The 25,651-nt window shown below is 45.8% G+C and overlaps 1 protein-coding gene across 1 annotated transcript; it reads right to left on the reverse strand.

Moving 5' to 3' along the window:
* Positions 1-13,057: 13,057 nt before the first annotated feature.
* Positions 13,058-18,075, reverse strand: LOC124697022 (putative disease resistance protein RGA3). Its single transcript, XM_047229670.1, has 3 exons — positions 14,924-18,075; positions 14,263-14,441; positions 13,058-13,409 (listed from the first exon to the last, which is right to left on the reverse strand). Exons 1-2 carry the CDS (start codon positions 17,859-17,861, stop codon positions 14,371-14,373), a joined length of 3,009 nt encoding a protein of 1,002 aa, XP_047085626.1. The 5' UTR covers positions 17,862-18,075; the 3' UTR covers positions 13,058-13,409; positions 14,263-14,370.
* Positions 18,076-25,651: the final 7,576 nt, after the last annotated feature.

Consider the following 25,651-nt stretch of genomic DNA (forward strand, 5'->3'; position numbering starts at 1 on the left):
ATACGTCTCCAACGTATCGATAATTTCTTATGTTCCATGCTACTTTATTGATGATACCTACATGTTTTATGCACATTATATGCCATATTTATGCATTTTCTGGAACTAACCTATTAACAAGATGCCGAAGAGCCGCTTGTCGTTTTCTCGCTGTTTTTGGTTTCGTAAATCCTAGTAAAGAAATATTCTCGAATTGGACGAAACTTTCGCCCGGGGTCCTATTTTTGCACGAAGCTTCCGGAAGACCGAAGACCTAACGAAGTGGGGCCACGAGGCGGCCAGGAGGGAGGCCGGCGCGGCCCGGGCCCCGGCCGCGCCGACCTACCTCCCGGGCCCCTCGTGTGGCCCCCGCGTTGACCCTCCGCCTACTTAAAGCTTCCGTCGCGAAACCCCCGCACCGAGAGCCACGATACGGAAAACCTTCCCGCAGACGCCGCCGCCGCGAATCCCATCTCGGGGATTCCGGAGATCGCCTCCGGCACCCTCGCCGGAGAGGGGATTCATCTCCCGGAGGACTCTACACCGCCATGGTCGCCTCCGGAGTGATGAGTGAGTAGTTCACCCCTGGACCATGGGTCCATAGCAGTAGCTAGATGGTCGTCTTCTCCTTGTTGTGCTTCATTGTTGGATCTTGTGAGCTGCCTAACATGATCAAGATCATCTATATGTAATTCTATATGTTGTGTTTGTCGGGATCCGATGGATAGAGAGTACTATGATTATGGTGATTATCAATCTATTGTTCATGTGTTGTTTATGATCTTGCATGCTCTCCGTTACTAGTAGAGGCTCGGCCAAGTTTTTACTCTTAACTCCAAGAGGGAGTATTTATGCTCGATAGTGGGTTCATGCCTCGCATTTACACTCGGGACGAAGGATGAAAGTTCTAAGGTTGTGTTGTGCTCGTTGCCACTAGGGATAAAACATTGATGCTATGTCTAAGGATGTAGTTGTTGATTACATTACGCACCATACTTAATGCAATTGTCCGTTGCTTTGCAACTTAATACCGGAGGGGGTTCGGACGATAACCTCGAAGGTGGACTTTTTAGGCATAGATGCAGCTTGGATGGCGGTCTATGTACTTTGTCGTAATGCCCAATTAAATCTCACTATATTTATCATATCATGTATATGCATTGTTATGCCTTTCTCTATTTGTCAATTGCCCGATCGTAATTTGTTCACCCAACATGCTTTTATCTTATGGGAGAGACACCTCTAGTGAACTGTGGACCCCGGTCCTATTCTTTACATAGCATACAATCTATCGCAATTGTGTTTTACTATTTTCTTTGCAAACATCTTCCACTCGATACGTTTAATCCTTTGTTACAGCAAGCCGGTGAGATTGACAACCTCACTCGTTTCGTTGGGACAAAGTACTTGGGTTGTGTTGTGCAGGTTCCACGTTGGCGCCGAATCCTCGGTGTTGCGCCGCATCACATTTCGCCACCATCAACCTTCAACGTGCTTCTTGGCTCCTACTGGTTCGATTAAACCTTGGTTTCTTTCTGAGGGAAAACTTGCTACTGTGCGCATCATACCTTCCTCTTGGGGTTCCCAACGAACGTGTGAGTTACACGCCATCAAAGGCCAACCCAGTTGCCTATTCAAACGGTAACCTGCAACCCTCGCCTGCAAGAGTAAACTCAGATCCCCAAATCGCCGCTCGCACAGATCCAACTTTCGGCCACACAACTCTCAGATCCCAATCGCGCAGACCCGACTCCGCAGCGAATCTAATGGCGGAATCATCCAACGCCAACACTACAGTCTCTGGCTTGAAGGTAATCCCCAACCGCTCCTCACTATCCGAGCATATTGTTGGAATTAACAGCAAACACCTGAATTAATATCTCATTCCGTCATTAATTTTTAGGTATCAGATATTCTGCTGTCGCATCCTTCCCTTCCGAATTCTCTCTGTCTTGGCCCTCGTTCCACCGAGAGTCCTGCTCATTTGATTTCATGTGAGGCCAATAGAATTCCCTTCGTAGACCAGAACTTAGATCTATCCTCTTGGCCGACTGCTTACGAGTCTGGCCTAATCCTCCTGAAGATTGGGTTTCATGGTATAATAGAATAGCCAAAACTCACCAATCCACCTGGGAATCCACGGGAATAGCCGATGCCTTAGCCTTATCACTGTCTCCCCTTGAGAAACATGAAAACCTTTTGAAAACCATCGGCTACTTTTGGTCTGATGCTTTGAATTGATTCATGTTTGGTCATGGCCCCATGACACCAACCCTACTGGATGTGGCCATGATCACTGGTGTAGATATTGCATCCCCGAGCCCCTCTGCCTTTATGCTGCCAAAGGTTCCCTTCAAGCTCTCTTCCAAAACAGACTGCACAAACTGGAGTGCCTATCTTCGACGCCACATGAAAAACAAAGGCCCTGTAACAGAGAAAGAACACACGGCCTTCCTAAATTTCTCGGTTGGAACATTTCATATTTTGTGGCCCTTCCCTTGCTCCCACCAAGAATTACCTTTCCTTGGCCTATGAACTTGCCAGGGGCACCCAGCTTGGCATTGGCAAACTGTTCCTTGGAGAGGTCTATCGATATCTCCAACCGATGTCCGTCAAACTGTTTTCCCAAAAGACAGTCAAAACAGGAGGTCCTTGGTGGTTTATTCAGCTATGGGCTCAGCTATACTTCCAGAACCACATCCCAAACTTCCCACGCCTGGCCACTCGCACCTTTCCGGATGCCACCGGGAAGAAAATCCGATGTACCAGCTACGGCCAAGCTTTGTACAGTCTTCCAGGCAGTAAACTGATCCCCCAGGAAGCATCAAAATGGTTCAGCATCTTCTTCCAAGGCCTGGACAATCCCCTCTTCTTTCCTTACACGGAGTCTGACCACTTTGAGAACCCCGTCTCCTTCAGGCTAGACAACTTTGCCAATGACACCAGCACCCGGCAACTGTATTCCATCATGATTCGCCCCTGCTTCCTTCCAGTGGGCATGAGCACCTCTAACAAGATCATCAAACCTGGTTATGAGTCCTATCAGCCGGTCGTAGCAGCCCGGCAGCTTGGTCTTGGGCAGGTGTCTCCCCATTTCTTTCTCCACCACTTAACAGAGAGCAGAGCTGACTTGCCTGACATCCTTACTGGTCAGAGGTGTTACTCTTTCTTTGATGCTCTAACTATCCCTGTTCCTCACAACCTCTCTTTTACCTCTTCAACCGATGGTTTTGAGGCCTGGTGGTCAATGTGGAAGAGTCATGCCTTTAGGAGAGCTCTGGGACCCTTGCTGAAACAACTTGATGCTGAATACGATATCCCTGCAGACCAGGTACCACTATTCAGAAATCATCTCGAAGTGGTTTACAACGATTTCCTTCCGCTTATAACCCTGTTCTATCTTCTTGCAGCAGCAAAATGGTCCAGAACCTGCACATGATGACGGCTCTCCTTTCAGATTCCTCCCAGCAGCTCCAGTGGTCCTCTTCTGCAAGAACTCTCCATCCTTGAAAAAGGTTGTGATGCAGAACCAGCCGATTTCACCAAAATCGGCTTCTAAAAGCAGAGTATCTTCTGGGCCGGTTGCCCCCCGAGCCTCAGCCACGGCGAGAACAGCTGTGAGGAAAGTAGCTGTCAGGAAGACGTTGAGGCGCCAAACCCCTACTCCAACCCAAGAAAACTTGCACGTAAGTTGATCCATGCTTTGGCTAATTTCATTCATCCTTCTCGGCTTCTGCAACCTGCTCGTGCTTCCTTTACAGGCCTCTACTGAAGAAAACTCTAGTGAGGACACGCAGTCCAGTCGAAGGGATTCGAGCTCCGGCAACTCTGGGAAAACCACCACGCAGAGCCAGCCAGACTTGCCACCGTCGGCTTCCAAGAAAAGGTCAGCTCCCGAACCTGCTGCTTCCCCGACTTCACATAAAGCAGGACAGGGCGGTCTACGCACAAAGAGCCGATGCATCAAGAGAGCTCGCAGGGCACCGCAAACCTCTTCATCGAACCAGGAGATTTCGAACGTAACTACTCTTCATATCCTCCTCGGCTCATATTTTGTGCTAACCTATTGCTGTCTATTGGCTAACCACCTCCTTTACAGACTGATGACACCTCTAGTGGGGAAGTCGAAGAGGTAGAGAGGCCATCCACCACCCTGGACCTAGCAACCTCCAAAAGTGTAGCTGACGAGGCTGCTACCTTGGCCAAACCCTCAGCAGAAACACAAGAGCCGATCGCCTCTTCATCAGCTGCTCCTATGGTCTTAGGAGAGGTACACTTCCTTCCCTTGGCTCTGCCTTTCTCCTTCGTTGTATACTGACGTTGCTCTTGTTGTTTGTCAGGGTTGTGACCTCTCAAACTTGCTAACGTTCGACCCTGAGTCCATCGAACCAGCCATGTCTAAAGCAAGTAAAGAGTCGGGACCCGGCGCTACCCATGGTCAACTCCAACATCTCAAAGCCTTGCTCTCCTCCTCAGTCGAAACATTGGTTGAAGATACCGAGGGGGTAAAGAGCATTCTTGAAGAGATCCAGCCTCATCTCCCGGTGACGTTGCAGGTGAAGCTCTGGCCAGTTGTGACTCTGTCTGCTTACAAGTCAAGGGTGACATTGGCTCGTCAGAGAATCGGTTTACGCCACGCCCAGCTTCCATTCAAAGCCGATATTGCAGGCAAGTGTCAGCGGCTTAATGAGAAAAAGGCAGCTTTGGACGCCAAAACTGACACCTCTGTCAGCACTGCTAAACTTGAGACCTTGCGAAAGGAGTTGGAGGACCTTGAAGAGAGGGTCCGGGTAACCAAACAGCTCATCCAAGATAAGGAAGCTCTTATTGCCCGCTCCTACGAGGAAGCAGAAGGCCTCAAAGCTGAACTGAAGACTGATCTGGCCGAAATCCGCGCCTTGAACAAGCAGCTGGTGACAGGCCAGGACGAAGATGACGAGGCTGAGATCGCCGAGGTGGATTGTGTTCGTGCCACCGCACTCCGTGCCCTTGAGGCATTGATACGCGTAGATGCACACGTCCGTTGGGAACCCCAAGTGGAAGGTATGATGCGTATAGAAGCAAGTTTCCCTCAGTATGAAACCAAGGTTTAATCGAACCGAGAGGAGCCAAGAAGCACGTTGAAGGTTGATGGTGGCGAAATGTGATGCGGCGCAACACCGGGGATTCCGGCGCCAACGTGGAACCCGCACAACACAACCAAAGTACTTTGCCCCAACGAAACAGTGAGGTTGTCAATCTCACCAGACTTGCTGTAACAAAGGATTAACCGTATTGTGTGGAAGATGATTGTTTGCAAGAAAACAAGAAAACAAGTATTGCAGTAGATTGTATGCGATGTAAAGAATAGGACCGGGGTCCACGGTTCACTAGAGGTGTCTCTCCCATAAGATAAAAGCATGTTGGGTGAACAAATTACAGTCGGGCAATTGACAAATAGAAAAGGGCATAACAATGCATATACATGATATGATAAATATAGTGAGATTTAATCAGGGCATTACGACAAAGTACATAGACCGCCATCCAACTGCATCTATGCCTAAAAAGTCCACCTTCAGGTTATCATCCGAACCCCATTCAGCATTAAGTTGCAAAGCAACAGACAATTGCATTAAGTATGGTGCGTAATGTAATCAACAACTACATCCTTAGACATAGCATCAATGTTTTATCCCTAGTGGCAACAAGCACAACACAACCTTAGAACCTACTGTCACGATCCCAGGTGTCAATGAAGGCATGAACCCAGTATCGAGCATAAATACTCCCTCTTGGAGTTAAGAGCAAAAACTTGGCCAGAGCCTCTACTAATAACGGAGAGCATGCAAGATCATAAACAACACTTAAACAATAGATTGATAATCACCATAACATAGTATTCTCTATCCATCGGATCCCGACAAACACAACATATAGAATTACGGATAGATGATCTTGATCATGTTAGGCAGCTCACAAGATCCAACAATGAAGCACAATTAGGAGAAGACGACCATCTAGCTACTGCTATGGACCCATAGTCCAGGGGTGAACTACTCACTCATCACTCCGGAGGCGACCATGGCGGTGTAGAGTCCTCCGGGAGATGAATCCCCTCTCCGGCCGGGTGCCGGAGGCGATCTCCTGAATCCCCCGAGATGGGATTCGCGGCGGCGGCGTCTCTGGAAGGTTTTCCGTATCGTGGCTCTCGGCATCGGGGTTTTCGCGACGGAGGCTTTAAGTAGGCGGAAGGGCAACGTGGGGGGCCACACGAGGGCCCCACACCACAGGTCGGCGCGGCCGGGGCCCGGGCCGCGCCGCCCTATGGTGGCGGCGCCTCGTGGCCCCACTTCGACTCCTCTTCGGTCTTCCGGAAGCTTCGTGCAAAAATAGGACCCCGGGCGTTGATTTCGTCCAATTCCGAGAATATTTCGTTACTAGGATTTCTGAAACCAAAAACAGCGAGAAAACAAGAATCGGCTCTTCGGCATCTTGTTAATAGGTTAGTTCCAGAAAATGCGTAAATACGACATATAATGTGCATAAAACATGTAGGTATCATCAATAAAGTAGCATGGAACATAAGAAATTATCGATACGTTGGAGACGTATCAGGCATTCCTTCAATAAAGCTTCTTCATGTAATCTGATAACTGCTCCATTGAGCCTGAACCTCTGTTTGTAACAGCTTGTACCTCTTAAGTCGATGGCTGTGCATCGGCTTTTTTTTTAATTCTAAAGTCGATGTCTGAGCATCGGCTGTATTTTAGAAATTTTTTATTATTTCTGATTTTTTACTGGCCGATCGATTTCATGAATCGGCTCCTGGGTACATACTTCGTAGCCTCGTACATTATGTGTGTGTATGCCCCCCGAGCCGAATCTTTCAAGTAATTGAAGATATCGGCTTTCCAGCCGTCTATGAGACTGCCACAACACACAAAAAGCTAGATCGATGCTGAACGCAGGTAAAACGTATGGAGAGGATAATTTTGGCCGATTGCTGGAATCGGCCTCCTTTGCAACTGCGTCGCACTATGAAGGTTTACACCTTATCTGTGCTCCATGACTACGTGACATGCTTGAGATGGGATCCTTGCTTTTTATTTTTTGGGGCCGATCGCAGGGATCGGCCTTGCCACGTACGTCCAATGACTTGGATCTTGTTACTCTGACAGGCCGGTGGATAAGACCAGCCTCACCCCGTTTTTTGAAGCTTCCATGCGCTCACAGCCGTCCAAACTGATTCCAGAGAGCGGCTCTTGGTCGTCTGCATCCCAAATGTTCATGCCAGCTAATGAGATCTCGATCGAGTCATCTGCATGAACAACCTCCACTTCATCTCCATCCCACTGTATCAGGCATTGGTGCATTGTGGATGGAACGCAGCAGTTGGCGTGGATCCAATCTCTCCCCAGCAGGACAGCGTAAGTGCTCTTGCTGTCGACAATGAAGAACGACGTAGGGATGGTTTTCCGGCCCACAGTTAGCTCCACGTTCAGCACGCCTTGTGCTTCTGATGCTTGGCCATTGAAATCGCTAAGTGTGACGTTGGTCTTGATCAGATCTTCGTTGGAACGTCCCAAACGTCGTAACATGGAGTACGACATTATATTGACTGCCGCTCCTGTATCAACCAACATCTTGCCGATAGGCTGCCCATTGATATAACCTCGTAGGTACATCGCTTTCAAATGCCTGTAGCTCCTCTCTTGTGGCTTCCCAAAGATAACTGGCCGCGGACCGCAGTCAAATTGTGCTACTGGCACCTCTTCGGTCCCTGGAGTACGAAACTCTGACGGCAGTATGAACACCATGTTTGTGCCAGCTGATGCCTCCGCATCGGCTTTTGTCTGTTTGGGGCGCCATACTTTCTTCTGTGGCCGTGCCTCCATTTCCAACATTTGCTGAATTTTTACGGTCAGATCGGGCCGAGCTTTCCTCAGCGTGTACAGGTACTGCGCCTCGGCTTCCTCCAAGTTACGTAGCCGCTGCACAATGCGCTTTTGGGAGTGGCTAAGTCCATCAGGGCACCACCTTGGTCGGTGATATCTATCTTCTTCTTCGCCTTCTGATTCCTCGAAATCTTCATCTCGAGATGACTCAGCTCGTCGGTCCTAAGGTGGGAGGGGTCCTAGACGTTTGAACACTGACACCTCACTTGCGTCCTTCCTTGGTCGACTACACTCCGGGCAGTTGCCGATTGTAGGCAATCGGCTCATTCCTGAGTCCCAACAGTGCTTAAAGAAAGGGCAATCCCAGTGTCTGTCCAGGTCTTCCTGCTCTCTCGACTGCCCCCTAACGTGGCGCTCATATCCTGCGTCGCCTCTATCATATCGACGATATTTCATGTTGTCTGCATCAGACCGACGATATCTTTCATCGTCCACGTCGTAGCGCCGACGTCGGTCATAGTGATGCTCATATTTGTTAAGGAGATGTGCAGAGAGTGGTCGTTGATATCGCACGCTTCTCACTTCTTCCTCGGTCAGGTACCGTCTGTCATCATATCGGGGCCGGTCGCGTGGATCGGCCTCCTCCTTATCCTTGCCATGGGAGTGACTGCTTTCTCCTTTATCCTTGCAATGGCGGTTTACAAGCCCTGCCATGTTAACATCGAACAAGAAACCTGGCTCGCACCTCACGGAGTGATTGAGTTCCACCATGTTGACGCCAGGAAACGGATGTGTGTCCACTTTCATGGCAAACTGACTGAAGATCAATCGGCCTGACTCTATTGCCATTTGAATCTGCCGACGCAGCTCTTTGCAGTCGTTGGTGACGTGGGTGAATGACTGGTGCCATTTGCAATACGGTCTCCCGTTTATTTCTTGCACCGTAGGGAATTTATGGCCTTCGGGGAACTTCAGCTGTTTTTCCTTCAGCAGCAAATCGAAAATCTGCTCAGCTTTACTTATGTCAAAGTCAAACCCTTTTGCAGGCCCTGGTTGTTTCACCCATTTGCAGGACACGGGTGCTGCCCCCCGAGCCCATTCAGCCACGGCGACTTCCTGATCTTCTGCAGAGTCTTCATCTTCTTCTGCCTCGACCAGGGCTACCGGGCGCTTGAACTTGTCTTGGTACAATTCTGGGTGGCGCTGTTCATACAAAGTCAGTTTCTGAACCAGATGCGCCAGTGAATTGTAGTCCACTTGGAAAGTCAGATCCTTGAGCGGTGCTGAGAGGCCTGCTACTGCCAGATCGACTGCTTCCTTTTCAGACAAACGAACCGAATAGCATCGGTTCTTGACAGTCCTGAAACGCTGAATGTATTCAGAAACCGTCTCTCCCCGCCTTTGCCGCACCTGCGTTAGATCGGCAATGCCAGCTTCGGTGGCTTCTGAGTGATATTGTACGTGAAACTGATCTTCCAGTTGCTTCCATGACCGAACTGAATCTGGTGGCAACGAGGTATACCACCCAAAAGCTGGACCCGTGAGAGATTGCGCAAAGAACCTTACACGTAGCGGGTCGGATGCTCGAAACCATGCCCAACCGTGCCAAATATCGGCTCACATGCTCAATCGAGCTAGATCCTTCGATCCACCGAATTTTGTGAAGTCGTGGAGCCGATACTTGGGCGGTAGCGGGATCAGGTCATATTCATTAGGATACGGCTTTGAGTAGCCGATTGTTCTCTTCTTTGGCAGGATGCCGAACTGGTCTCTCAAGATCGTACTGATTTGATCCAGGGTATGCCCTGCAGGGGCTGAGCTTTCATGACTCGTTGCAGATGCTGACGCCGTTGTTGTAGAGTGTCCCACCGGGCGTGCCAGAATGTGTTGCCTGCCAAAACCCACCGGCGGGCAGCGGTTAAGCAACACGAAGAGCCGGGAGGCTCCCAAGACTGTTGTTGGGCCTTGGCACCTCGATCAACGGCCCGCAGTGCTCTGGCACACGTCCTGGCGGATGCGAGGGCGTGCCACCTGACCTATACCTGGTCAGGAAGGTGTTGGATCGCTTCGATTAGTTTCCTGCATGGTAGACACGTAAACATTAAATGAGTCTCGATCGGCTCTCAGGTTACCCTGTAGATCGGCTCAAACCCATGGTTCATGCTAGAGATGCAATAACATGGGTTTCTTGCTTTATCCGTACTAAGCTAATCAGATCTACTACAGTTTAGGGTTTTCACCGCATAACCGGAACATCCTACACGTGATTGAGCCTGGCAGATACGTAAGATAACGGAAAACTAACCCTAGATGAGGCCTAAAAACCAACACGGTGTCGATTCCCGGAACATCCCTTCTAGGAGCAGCAAACCGTACCCTACGCACTACTGGATCGTTCAACCCGTTTGCAAGGCCTAACTACGCAGATATTAAACTAATCCTTGAAGAACAAGGAGCAACCATAACAGATCGAATCTACTAAATAAAGACTAAGCAAAGTGCTGCCCTTACACCTAAAATAGGTGTAAGGGCAGCTAGATATCGAGGGGCAGCGTAGCTAAACAAGAAGATCATAAGAGCATCGATGCAAGCCCCAAAACACCTAAGATAAACAGTACTACTCGCCATCAACAACGCTTCAAGCACGAGCAATACCGGATAACGAATAAACGTATATCGCCTAGATCGCAAGATGCGATCTAGGCAGCATGATGCTTACCCGGAAGAAACCCTCGAAACAAGGGGTGGCGATGCGCCTGGTTTGTGTTTGTTGTGAACGTGATCGTCTTCCTTTCTCAATAACCCTAGGTACATATTTATAGTCCGTGGATTTTCTATCTTTGGAAGTACACCTAACCGTGTACGAGCTAACATCTATCTCTTAATTCTAAACTAAGATGCAATCTACTATAATGTACAGATACACGGGCAATTCAGCCCAAATTCACGTACAAGGCCGATTCAGAGACATTCCACGTGTAAATACTTCAAGCCCATCTTCATCACGGCCCATCTCTTGATCCGGTTAAAATCTGGTGATAACAAATGGCTGTTGATATATTCGATGAGTATCTTTGAATGGGTGAGAGCACCTGCCTTGAGTCCATCTACAGGTTTTGCCGAGCCGTGATTGCCGTGTTCATACAACATTACTGTAGGAAGCCAACTATTGAGATACAAGACGGCTGTTGTCTATCAGCGAGTCTAGAGGGTTCCCATGAATGATTGGTAGCATAGATTGCATGCACTGGGAGTGGAAGAACTGTCCATTTGGATGGCAGGGTCAGTGCAGCGGGCATGCAGAGGGACGAACTGTCATTCTTGAAGCTGTCATATCTCAAGATTTATGGATTTGGCATTCATTCTTTGGCATGGCCGGTTCCAACAACGACATCAATGTGTTGCACCGATCACCGATTTTCAACAGGCTTATGCAAGGCAAAACTCTCCGGGTGAGCTACGAGGTCAATGGAAATGCATATGACAAGCCATATTATCTTGCTGATGGCATCTACCCTGACTGGGCCACACTGGTGAAGACTGTCCGTAATCCAAACCTGGAGAAGACGAGGAGGTTTGCCAAGATGCAAGAGGCTTGCAGAAAAGATATGGAGCGAGGATTTGGTGTGCTCGAAGCTCGGTGGGCAATTGTCCGTCACCGACAAGAACATGGTCGCTGAAGACCATGCTGCGTGATCATGCACAACATGATTGTTGATAACGAGCGTCCTGATGGCCGCAATAAGAACCACTAAGATTTCCAAGGTGAGCTGATTGCGCCAATCTCTGGGGCAGTATCTTAGGAGCACTATCTGCATATAAATGTAGAAGTCACCGACGAGGTCGTGTGGAAACACCTGCGGATGGACCTGATTGAGCATCAGTGGGCATTGGCTGGCCATGAAGTTATTGCCTAGAGGATACCTTCTTATTTTCATGTACACTTTTAAAAATTTGTATGTAATAACTATGACTTCGTTGAAACTGTTTATTTTGTTGTTTTCAAACATCTCAATTCATGCGGATGCGCAAATACGTCGAGCCGCTGGAGACACTCCAGGCGAAAACAGACGCGGACATAAAAGTCATTTTCACGTCCACGAGACGACACAAACGAACGCACGCGAATAATTTAAGCGTCCGATTTGCGTCGCCTGATAGGAGATGCCCTAAGTTATACGAGTAGCAGTTGTCATCTCTTCCGCATGTCCGTGAGCGAAACCATTTCTTTTGCAGCCCCTCAAATCTCGAGCCGCACCGCACTACGGCGCCGCCGCACGCGCTACCGCTGAGAACCTACGGCAACAATGAAGCTAGCAACTTCTCTTCCGCTGCTTATCGTTTCTTGATTACCGCATCTCCTCTCCCTTGTTCTCTGCTTATCGGTATGAGTTTCGGTACGATTGTACTGTCACGGGGGCGCTTGCATTATACTCCCTCCGTTCTACAAAATCGGAGCTCCTGCTGTCAATTGTTTACGTTAGCAAGAAGAATCAATCCTTTCCTCGGACATAAAATTCTGGTCCCTTGAGGATTCTGATGGGTCAACAATGGGTCTTGAAACTATTAAACACCTATTCTTCCAATGCTAAGTGGTGCGAACTATATGGTCGATCATCCAAGTAGCGTCTAGCCTGTATCATCCGACTAGTGTAGCCAATGTCTTTGGCAATTGGCTTCATGGTATTGATTCGAGGTTTAAGTTGCTCCTTAGGGTGGGGGCGCTATCAGTTATCTGGGCGCTTTGGCTACGTAGAAATGACAAGATTTTTAATGATAAAAATTGTTCAATTTTGCAGGTCATCTACAGATGTACAGGTATTCTCCGTTCGTGGTTACCTCTTCAGCGAGTGGAGAACCGAGAGCTGTTTACGGAGGTCTGTACACGGTTGGAGGCTACGGCGAGGGATACTTTTTTCCTACATGGGTGGCAGCATAGTTTACGGATTACAGCACCACCCACATCCTAGACGTTATATGATTCATCGCTCCGATATGTATTTCGCCTTTTTATTTTATCTGTTGACTAGAGACATATAAACGGCTGTATGCATCCTGATTATGCAGAGGCTGGATGTAATTGCTTTCTCAAAAGTAATAAAGCATCCTTTATCGAAAAAAAAACAATGGGTCTTGAAGCATAGTGTCAGAACTAAGAACTAATAGGATAATGAGCATAACAGGGGAGGGGTACATGGTGGTTGGGATTCATCCAGATTGTGATACCGATTTCTTGGATTCTTTAAGGACTAATACATTGGCATCATAGGATATCCGACATTAAAACTTCCACAGTATCATTGACATTGAGGAAAAAATCATTCACAGATAGATCTACCCTATGTTCCCCTCTTTTCAGAGTCATTGGCAGATACAGATGGGCACTAGCTAGTACTGCTTTGAAATTGCACTCGTGATTCCTCCAAACAGTGGCTCTTACATTGGCTGAATAATTCTCTGCGCATTTCTGAATCCACTAGAATTGTTTCGTTCAGTTTGCTGGTGGTTGCACTCCAGCCAGCTTGATTTCAGTTCGGAGCAATGCTTGGTATCCTGTAGAGATTAAGCATAATGTCATTTAAAAGGACAAAGTTTTTAAAAGGACAAAGTTACTTTCTTGTTTCTCTAGCTTTTTTTTTTCAAAATAGGGACATCCAAGCCTGCGCATCGACTGATGCATATAGTTCTTTATTAAATTATTGAATTTCAATGATACTTGCTTTGTTTTCTTTGGCCATAATGAAGTTAACATAAGGGGTACTTTGCAGTGGTATGCAACCTATTTTGGTAGAAAGTTGTCAGAGTGGCATAGTAGGTTATCGTAGCACAGCAGTTTTTTCTTTGTAAAAACAACAAATGTATGTATACAGGTAGCACTTAGAGCAAGCGCGCAGCTTGTCAACGTGTATGCATACTGGAAGCTCAACCAGTCTTGTGCGATTGCTATTTTATCATATTCCTTCAGCATTGAACAACAGTGATTGGCTAAAAAAACTGGAGAGTGAGATTTCTATTGCCCAATACGCTTGCACCTAGGTCACGCTACACGAGCTAATAGGCCTAATAAACCGGTACAGAGGGATTGCCAATTATATAATATAAACTATATACATAAAAATATATCATTAAAAAAAGACCTGAAGTTTTTAGTGATATTTTTTTTTGTAACATATATCTTATATTAAGTTGGTCAAATTGACAACCTAGAACTATACAAAGGACTAATAAACCAGTATTTAGTGTTGACCCAGAAGAACGTAATAAGGCAATCAAGCATTACTTTGAAAGAACAATTTCTCACTCGACATATGTGCTAAATGCCACAACAATGCAATTCGTCCAAAATAAAATTTATCGAAAACTATGCCAAGCAGTTACATTAAAATATTGCAGTATTTTTAGGTACCTGACGGTTGTGCTGACGATTTCGGTGTCACGTCCACTGTAACCAAAATCCAAAGTGAGAGTGTCGCGCATCACAGGTTTACTGGAACCAGAGTTTTGAGAGGGAATCTCATGTGCAGTTATTAGGAATGACATCTACTAATAAGTCATCGTCGCTGTCATACCATTCCCAATCAGTCTCTGTTACACATGAAGGTTCAGTAGTTTGTAAATTAGCGATGAATTGCAAATCAATTGGGAAATAAATTTGTATAATGCTCAGTGCAGTAATATGCTACGACATCAAGGTTTCAGATTGCAGTTTTTGTGGAGAGGTCCCAAAAGGAGTTACAAAAAGTTAATAATAGCTAAAAATGCATACATGATAAGTTGGATATTTTAAATCCAGAATATTGAAAACCACTAATACATCTGCATCACGAAAATATTTAAGTAATTAAATCTTGTCCATGATGTGAGACTAATTTAAATTACAGCCAGAATAATGTAATTAGACAGTCATGCATAATTTGGAGGTTGAAAGTTTTCGCTGAAAGATATAAAAAGATGGCTTCTCAATCTAACATATGCAACGCGAAAATGATGCAAGGCATTAGAATTGAGAACTACTAAAAATGTGCCATTAAGTTAATTCGAACAATGCAGCTTTTTTTTTTGCTTACCTGATGATTGTGCTTTTAAGTTAGGGCAATCTTCAATGCATATTCGGGTAAAATGGCGCAATCTCAAACTTTCTGGGACTGAGTGCAACATAGGACAAGCAGACAAACGCACCAGCCGCAGATAAGGTAGATTCTCCAACCAATCTGGTAAACTTTCCAGTGTGCCGCAACGCACAATTGTTAAACTTCTGAGAGAGGAAAGTTGTTGCAAACCCCGTGGCAAGCATGTCATCTCGTCACATCCACAGAGCTCCAATCCTTTAAGGCTACAGAGATCCTGAAGACCCTCGCAATACGAAGATGCTCTGAGCTCATGACAGAACGAAATCGAGACATGTTTCAGAATGTGTGCCATATTTCCTAGAGCTCCTGTTGAACTATGCAGTTTCTGGTTATTCATCCACAATATCAATTTTGTAACTGATGGAGGTTCCACGCGCAATGCTAACTTTGGGCATTGGATGATTGTCACCTCTTGCAAACAAGGAAACACAGAGCCATAATGTGGCTGTTCCCATAGCTCTAGATTAGGCATGTTAGAGAAAATCAATTTCTTCAAGGAAGGGAATGTGCCATTTTGACCGTAGAAACTATCACTAATAGAACTGATGGCTTCAGCTCCACTTATCTCAGCAGTCTTCAAGAGAGGTAGTAGCCCAAGTGGCGGCAATGTTTGACACACCTTCATATTAACTAGCCTAATCTCAACCAGTGAAATGAGATGTGCGTTGCTGCTTGTCATCCAAGTTGGAAAAGCAATTCCTTCGTATGCAACAATGTCCAGGGTTCTCAAGTGTTCATTTGGTCGAAGGCAGTCAAGGACTTCAGACGCTCTTGAACTACTATCAACAGAACTCTTGTTCCACTGAAATACCAATGAATCAAGCTGTTGTTTATCTTCTAGCCTCAAATCGCTTGCATTTGCAACATCTGAAATATTTTCTAGGCATTCCAAACTCAACTCCTTGAGATTTTCCAATGACTGCAGTTCTGATATTGCTCTTCCATCAACAATATATCCTAACATTGTTTCGAGATTCGCTAATTGGCCCAGATTGTATGGCATTCTCTTTAGAGATGAGCACTCCTGAACATTTAGATACTGAAGGCTCTTCATTTCATCCATGTTAGAGGGCAATTCCATGAGACAGCAACAACCTTGGAGGTCCAACTTCTGTAACAGGACAAGCTTGCTTATAGTTCCATGCAGTTTCTGGAGCTTCTCACAGTGGGAGAGTATGAGAGTTTGCAGATTCTGCAGTTTTGAGACAAAACTAGGAATATTTTCTATATCTGCCCATGAAAGATTGAGATATCTCAAGTTGGACATCATACCAAACTTTTTAGGGAGGGAGCTGATATTACTACCTTTCAAATTCAAGATCCTCAGATGCTGGAATAATTTAAAGAACCACCGTGGGAGCTCTTTAATCCCATCTGGACTATTTCTTTGAAGTACTATTAGGGTATTCAACTTTTTGAACCAACGCAATTTGTTATAGTCAATATCTTGTGTGGATAAATACTTAACTGATTCTAGTGTCCCTTCTTTTCTTCTGCTAATATGAGATGAAAAATTGTCAACAGTTCCACTGATTTTTTTATCAACAAGTCGAGCAAACCTGTGTAATATACTGTACATCCTGAATGTACGCTTTGCTGTTGCATTTCCAGATTTTTCCACTGGATGGAAACACACATCAAAGAGCTTTTGGAGATAGCTTCTGCGTTGGGCATGAGTCACAGTGGGCGATATTAGACCTTCAGCAGCCAAAAGATCAGCTAATTCTTCAGGATCAAATTTGTATTCAAATGGGAACATCGAGCAATAAAGAAGGCATTTCCGTAAGTCCAACGGAAGATGGAAATAGCTGGCATGGGCACTCTGCAAAATAAACTCATCAGGTTCTTCCATTCTCAACATCTGAATTTCTGCTTCACATCGAATTTTGGCAGCCTTCTCTGTCCACAGATGAACAAATCTCGAGTGTAGCCTCTTCTCCAGTGTAGCCTCCTCTCCAGTACCCACAGAGGTCACACAACATACAGCAGCAGAAACTCGGCTAGTGACTATTACCGTACCATTTGATGGCAGGGCCTGCATCAGGGCGCGCCATTCCTGCTCACTCTCACTCCACACATCATCTAGAACTAGCAAATATCTTGTGCCACTCAAAGTTTCTCGCACATGCCTCTCCAGATCTGCTTGATCATATTTATCAACATGTCTCTTCAGATCTGCTTGATCATATTGATCAACATTGTCAGAAGAGCTGGATACGGCAAGAATTGATAATAAGATTGCCGAGAGACCAAAGTGTGGTGAAACATGCACCCAAGCTCGCAGAACAAACATGCCCATGACCCTATCATCATTAAACAAGGTGTGTGCCAAAACTGTCTTCCCAGATCCAGGACCTCCAGCAATTGGCAGAAACAAAGGTCCATCATCCCCAGTTCTGTCGACGAGCAAAATCCTCACCATCTTCTCCACCATATTCTCTGCTACCTTCCCAACCACTGTTGAATAACTTGAATTTCTCAGGGCGGAGAGATTCTGTTCAGATACAGGTCTGGATCTAGAATCGAATTCAAGTTGAGTGACCTTAATGCGCAATCTCCTGAGACAACGGTTGAGTCTAGGGCGAACGAAGACACTCATCAAGGGAAAGTTCAGAGATACCTGACGGAATACATGAACTCTTTGCTGCTTGGTCAAGACCTCTTCAAGGACTTGGCAAAGCCTAATACTGAGCAATCTGACGCCACTCTGCATGAGTTCGATCACGCCAGCCGAAGTCTCTTCCATGTCGCATACAGCCCTGATAGAGATACGGAGCTCTGAGAGCAGTGCCTCCACGCCTAGCTTCAGACCTTGCTCCTCCAAGGCAGCTAAGTTCAACATGCCCATAGCTCTATGCAAATCTGACCCTGCCATGATGCGGCTTCCTGTCCCTCTTATTCGCGAGCTGTATCGCAGTGTCAGGACCAATGAGGCAATGTTTAGCGGGGGCCGTCGCCGTAGTCACCACCTAGAGCGGAGGAGAGATGGGGGGAAGTGGTGGTCGACTGGTCGCGAAGATGACAACGGGGACAAGGGGTTGCTCAGTTGCTGTTGGTGGAGATCGTTGGAGAGGAGAGATGCAAATGGATCCAAGACTCGATTTGTTTTTAGGTCAAAGGTAACAACTGACTTGCAGAACCACCTCGGTAAGTTAGGAGAAATACAACTCCACACGTAGGTGTTGGGAAACTCTGGGCCTTCCGAGACGGCCCACTTTGGTGGATATGTTTGGCTAAGTCTTTCCTATGTTTAACATTAAGCGGATCTTATCCCTTTATCTCTCGGCTTATATATATTTTTTTTTTTTTGAGAAACACAGTACAAACGCAGACGCTCACATACACGCGCATACACTCACCCCTATGAACGCACACACACACACCCTACCCCTATGAGCACCTCCGGAAGACTGAGCCGGCGGATTGGATCTTGAAATTGACGAAGTCACCACATGCGTCTCGCTGTCGACGGGAACGTCGCCTCCCACTAAATGAATATTCCGCCTTTATGAGACACACAGATGTCAAACCTGGGGTTTGAACTCTGGTGGGCTGGGGATACAACCATCCTCCTAACCACCCAACCTCAGGTTGGTTCTCTCTCGGCTTATATATAGGAGCTCAATCATTGTACATACCAGTTGACAAAAAAAATCAATAAAGAGCTCTCCACATATTCTCCCCTGTGTCAATTTACTTTACGCATTCGGTGTGCTTTCTGTTCGTCTACTTCATCTTCGATGTGCACCCTCGGGACCGGCTAGCCGCAGAGGTTGCACAACACGTTATCAACACGATCGCTTCACCGACCCTTCGTCAAGCATGCATCGAGCAGGCGCCTGGCACCGAATCGGCAAGGTATAATCAAAAATTGATCGCAAAAATGGATTCGTTGTTCGATTTCCTTTCAATTTTTGCGATTTGCGTAATTATTAGATCTTACCTATGGTGTGGATTTCTCTCCCGAGAGTCGAGCTGACATGCTGTCGTTGACCAATGTCGATGCTCTCGGATCAGGGACTTGTTGACTACACTATAGGGAGACGGATTGTCGACGATCCCGCTGATCCGCCATGGCCCGGCGCACCGCCGCTGCGGCCCTGCTGGCCAGAGCCCGCGCAAGGATGCCACAGCCCCGATGGCCGGCGCCCGCGCTGCTGGCCGCGCGTCCCCTGCAGCCCCGCCCATGTCGCCACACGCGCTGTTGCGCGCCGCCAGCTCCCTGGCTGTTGCCCCGCGGGAACTCGCCGCCGCGCGCGCTGCTGGCCGCGCGCCGCCTGGCACCTCCGCTCCGGGCCCTACTGGCCCAACGTTCGCCGGCGCCCGCACTCCTGCCGTAACCCCGCGCGGCCCCGCCTCATCCCCGCTGGCCGCCGCCTCCGCCCCGCACTCGCCCGCGACCCTGCTGGTCGGCGGGAGCGCCGCGCCACTCGCCCTGGTTCCCGTCGGCCGGACGCTGCGTGCTGCCACCATCGGCCGCGGCCCTGCTGGCCACCGGCGCGGTGGACGCCGCCGCCTCGCCCAAATGCCACCGACGACACCCACGCAGGCGCTAGGGAGCCCCTAACATCGTTCCCCCGCTCGCAGGCCGGGACGGTCTGAGGTGGGCCGGCCCACGCTGTGATAGGCGCCTGGGCCGAGGGCCAACCCGTCCGTCCTCCCCATAAAAAAGGGGGGCGGCGGACTTGGGGGTGGGAGGTTGGCCGGTGGGCCGCAGGATCCTTTGTTTTTTGGCCCATTTCAGCCTGCTGCTGGACCAGATTAAGTGATTAACAAAAAAACAGCCCGTGACGTAGACATATGCAGTTTTTTTTTAACGAAAATTGTATTTCTGGACGTTTTGGGACCCCGACGGCCCCAAGCACCACCACTCCGACGCAAAATGCGCAAGCGCCGCACTTCCTCCGCCACCATATGTGTGGTACTCTAAAAAATGAGTACATGGCAGAACAAAGTGCTTCATCCCTTTGGGCTGTCCTCAAAGCGCGGTTCTCTAGGCTAAAGTACACTGTTCAACCACAGGCGGAGGCAGAATGGATGCGTCTGAGGTTTGCGGACTTCAAGACTATGGGAGAGTACAACTCCGCCTTACACCGGATTTGTACCTCGCTTCTCCTTTGTGGTACTACTATCACAGACATAGAGAAGATAGAGAAAAACCCTCTCTACCTTTCATCCAACTGCTATTCAGTCTTCGCGGAACTACCGCCAGGAGAAATTTGAGCAGTATGCAGCGCTCATTGATGCCCTCCAGGTCGACGAGGCGCAGGATGAGGTTCTCAAAAAGAACTTCTCCTCGCAGCCTTTCGCTGGATGTCCAAGTCACGAAGTGAATGCCGGCGCATATAAAGTGCGTGATGCGCGTGATGCACACGTCCGTTGGGAACCCCAAGAGGAAGGTGTGATGCGCACAGCAGCAAGTTTTCCCTCAGAAAGAAACCAAGGTTATCGAACCAGTAGGAGTCAAGGAACACGTGAAGGTTGTTGGTGGAGGAGTGTAGTGCGGCGCAACACCGCTGAAACCGGCGCCAACGTGGAACCTGCACAACACAATCAAGATACTTTGCCCCAACGTAACGGTGAGGTTGTCAATCTCACCGGCTTGCCGAAAACAAAGGATTAAACGTATTGTGTGGAAGATGATGTTTGTTTGTAAAGAACGATGAGAGAACAATGATTGCGGTAGATTGTATTCAGATGTAAAGAATTGGACCGGGGTCCACAGCTCACTAGTGGTGTCTCTCCAATAAGATAAATAACATGCTCGGGTGAACAAATTACAAAGCGGCAATTGACAAATAAAGATTCAATACATATCATGATGATCACTATGAGATTTAATCGGGCATTACGACAAAGTACATAGACCGCTATCCAGACATGCATCTATGCCTAAATAATCCACCTTCGGGTTAGCATCCGCACCTCTTCCGATATTAAGTTGTAAACAACGGACAATTGCATTAAGTATGGTGCGTAATGTAATCAACACAAATATCCTTATACAAAGCATTGATGTTTTATCCCTAGTAGCAACAAGCACATCCACAACCTTAGAACTTTCCGTCACCGTCCTGCATTCAATGGAGGCATGAACCCACTATCGAGCATAAATACTCCCTCTTGGAGTTACAAGTATCAACTTGGCCGAAGCCTCTACTAGCAACGGAGAGCATGCAAGAACATAAACAACACATATATGATAGATTGATAATGAACTTGACATAATATTCTATATTCATCGGATCCCGCCAAACACAACATGTAGCATTACAAATAGATGATCTTGATCATGTTAGGCAGCTCACAAGATCTAAACATGATAGCACAAGCGGAGAAGACAACCAACTAGCTACTGCTATGGACCCATAGTCCAAGGATGAACTACTCACGCATCAATCCGGAGGCGGGCATGATGATGTAGAGCCCTCCGGTGATGATTCCCTCTCCGAGCGGAGTGCCGAGGCGATCTCCTGAATCCCCCGAGATGGGATTGGCGGCGACGGCGTCTCTGGAAGGTTTTCCGTATCGTGGCTCTCGGTACAGGGGTATTTGCGACGAAGGCTTTAAGTAGGCGGAAGGGTAGGTCAAGAGGCGGTGCGAGGGGCCCACCCCATAGGGCGGCGCGGGCCCCCCTATGGCCGCGCGGCCCTATGGTGGCGGCGCCTCGTCGCCCCACTTCGTTATCCCTTTGGTCTTCCGGAAGCTTCATGGAAAAATAAGACCCTGGGCGTTGATTTCGTCCAATTCCGAGAATATTTCCTTTGTAGGATTTCTGAAACCAAAAACAGCAGAAATAAAGAATCGGCACTTCGGCATCTTGTTAATAGGTTAGTGCCGGAAAATGCATAATAATGATGTAAAGTATGTATAAAACATGTGAGTATTATCATAAAAGTAGCATGGAACATAAAAAATTATAGATACGTTTGAGACGTATCAAGCATCCCCAAGCTTAGTTCCTACTCACCCTCGAGTAGGTAAACGATAACAACAAATAATTTCTGAAGTGACATGCTACCAACATAATCTTGATCAACATTATTATAAAGAATATGAGATGGATGGAGTGATCTGAAGCAAAAGATTGCTAACAAAAGATGATGACTAAACAAATGAATCATATAGCAAAACTTTTCATGAATAGTACTTTAAAGACAAGTATCAACAAGACTTGCATAAGAGCTAACTCATAAAGCAATAGATTCAAAGTAGAATGCATTGAAGCAACACAAAGGATGATTAAGTTTCAGCGGTTGCTTTCAACTTGTAACATGTATATCTCATGGATATTTGTCAACATAGAGTAGTATAACAAGTGCAATAAGTAAACATGTAAGAATCAATGCACACAGTTAACACAAGTGTTTGCTTCTAAGATAGAAAGAAGTAGGTAGACTGACTCAACATAAAGTAAAAGAATGCCCCTTCGCAGAAGGAACCATGGATTACTATTTTTGTGCTAGAGCTTTTATTTTGAAAACATAGAAACAATTTTGTCAACGGTAGTAATAATTCATATGTGCTATCCATAATACTTCCTACAAGTTGCAAGCCTCATGCATAGAATACCAATAGTGCCCGCACCTTGTCCTAATTAGCTTGGATTACATGGATTATCATTGCATAACATATGTTTCAACCAAGTGTCACAAAGGGGTACCTCTATGCCACCTCGTACACGGGTCCAAGGAGATCAATTGCATTTGATTTCTCGTTTTTAATAGATCTCAACTTAAGACATCCATACCGGGACAACATAGACAACAGATAATGGACTCCTCTTTTAATGCTTAAGCATTCAACAACAGATAATATTCTCATAAGAGAGTGAGGATGTATGTCCAAACTGAAAACTTCCACCATGATACATGGCTTTGGTTAGCGGCCGAATGTTCTTCTCTAACATATGCATACTCAAACCATTTGATCATGACATCACCCTTACTTCAGACAAGACGAACATGCATAGCATCTCACATGATATCCAACAAAGGTAAAAAGTTGATGGCGTCCCCAAAAACATGGTTACCGCTCAACAAGCAACTTATAAGAACTAAGACACATAACTACATATTCATCACCACAATAGTTTTTAAGCTATTTGTCCCATGAGCTATATATTGCAAAGATAAAGGAATGAAATTTTAAAGGTAGCACTCAAGTAATTTACTTTGGAATGGCAGAAAAATACCACATAGTAGGTAGATATGGTGGACACAAATGGCATGGGTTTTGGCTCAAGGTGTTTGGATGCACGAGAAGCATTTCCTCTCAGTACAAGGCTTTGGGCTAGCAAGGTTGTTTGAAGCAAACACAAGTATGAACAGGTACAACAAAACTTACACAAGAACATATTGCAAGCATTATAAGACTCTACACTGTCTTCCTTGTTGTTCAAACACTTTACCAGAAAATATCTAGACTTATAGAGACCAATCATGCAAACCAAATTTTAACAAGCTCTACGGTAATTCTCCACTAATAGATTAAACTACATGATGCAAGAGCTTAAACATGATCTATGAGAGCTCAAAACAATTGCCAAGTTTCAAGTTATTCCAAACCATATGAAGCATTTTCTGATTCCAACCAAATAGCAATCAACGAAGCAATTTTCAGCCTTCGCCATGAACATTAAAGCACAACTAAGAACACAAGTGTTCAAATGAAAAAGCGGAGCGTAATATCTCCAATATAAGTATGGCGGGATCCAACTTTATTCAAACCAAAACAAAAATAAAAGCAAACAGACGCTCCAAGTAAAGAACATAAGATGTGATGGAATAAAAATATAGTTTCACTAGAAGTGACCTGATAAGTTGTCGATGAAGAAGGGGATGCCTTGGGCATCCCCAAGCTTAGATGCTTGAGTATTCTTAAAATATGCAGGGATGAACCACCGGGGCATCCCCAAGCTTATACATTTCACTCTTCTTGATCATATTGTATCATCCTCTTCTCTTGACCCTTGAAAACTTCCTCCACACCAAATTTAAAGCAAACTCATTAGAGGGTTAGTGCATAATTAAAAATTCATATATTCAGAGGTGACATAATCATTCTTAACACTTCTGGACATTGCACAAAGCTACTGAAAGTTAATGGAACAAAGAAACCCATTCAACATAGCAAAAGCGGCAATGCGAAATAAAAGGCAGAATCTGTCAAAACAGAACAGTCCGTAAAGACGAATTTTCCAAAGGCACTTAACTTGCTCAAACGGAAAAACTCAAAACTAATGAAAGTTGCGTACATATTTGAGGATCACGCACGTAAATTGGCAGATTTTTTTGATTTTTTTACAGAGAGTTCTACGCAAATTCGTGACAGACATCAATTCTGTTTCTGCGCAACAATCCAAATCTAGCATCAACTTTACCATAGAGACTTTACTTGGCACAAAAACATGATAAGGAGAGGTTGCTACAGTAGTAACAACTTCAAAGACTCAACAATACAGTAGTAAAATAAAACATGGGTTATCTCCCAAGAAGTGCTTTTCTTTAACGCCTTTCGCCTAGGCGCGTAAAGTGCAAATCAAGTAACATCAAGAGAGGAAGCATCAACATCATAATTTGTTCTAATAATAGAATCAAAAGGCAACTTCATTATCTTTCTAGGGAAGTGTTCCATACCTTTCTTGAGAGGAAATTGATACTTAATATTTCCCTCTTTCATATCAATAACAACACCAACAGTTCGAAGAAAGGGTCTTCCCAAGACAATAGGACAAGATGCATTGCATTCAATATCCAAGACAACAAAATCAACGGGGACAAGGTTATTGTTAACCGTAATGCGAACATTATCAATCCTCCCCAAAGGTTTCTTTTTAGAATTATCAAGCAAGATTAACATCCAAATAACAATTTTTCAATGGTGGCAAGTCAAGCATATCATAAATTTTCTTAGGCATAACAAAAATACTTGCACCAAGATCACATAAAGCATTACATTCAAAATCATTGAATTTCATCTTAATGATGGGCTCCCAACCATCTTCTAATTTCCTAGGTATAGAAGCTTCAAGTTTTAATTTCTCTTCCCTAGCTTTAATGAGAGCATTTGTAATATGTTTTGTAAAGGCTAAATCTATAGCACTAGCATTAGGACTTTTAGCAAGTTTTTATAAGAACTTTATAACTTCAGTAATATGACAATCATCAAAATCTAAACCATTATGATCTACAGCAATGGGATCATTTTCCCCAATATTTTGAAAAATTTCAGCAGTTTTATCACAAGTAGTTTCAAGCAGTTTCGAGCAATTTTGCACGCTTTGCACTAGGAGTAGAAACATTGCCAACACCAATTATTTTACCATTGATAGTAGGAGGTGTAGCAACATGTGTAGAATCAACATTACTAGTGGTGGTAATAGTCCAAACTTTAGCTACATTATTCTCTTTAGCAAGTTTTTCTTTTTCTTCTCTATCCCACCTAGCATGCAATTCAGCCAACATTCTTATATTATCATTAATTTGAACTTGGATGGCATTTGTTTTAGCAAACCTAGCATCTTTAACTTCCTCAGGCATAACTTTCAGTTTTAAAAGATCAACATCAAGAGCAAGACTATCAACCTTAGAAGCAAGAACATCAATTTTACCAAGCTTTTCTTCAACAGTTTTATTAAAAGCAGTTTGTGTACTAATAAATTCT

Source organism: Lolium rigidum, chromosome 1 (genome assembly GCF_022539505.1).
Source record: "Lolium rigidum isolate FL_2022 chromosome 1, APGP_CSIRO_Lrig_0.1, whole genome shotgun sequence".
NCBI lineage: Eukaryota > Viridiplantae > Streptophyta > Magnoliopsida > Poales > Poaceae > Lolium > Lolium rigidum.

Bases quoted from the DNA above. Each gene is read 5' to 3' on its own strand.
- LOC124697022 (XM_047229670.1), bottom strand. From the start codon at position 17,861: ATGGCAGGGTCAGATTTGCATAGAGCTATGGGCATGTTGAACTTAGCT. The intron at 14,442-14,923 runs GTAAGCAAAAAA...CATGTGTAACAG, and splicing joins CTTAAAAGCACAATCATCAG to AGACTGATTGGGAATGGTAT.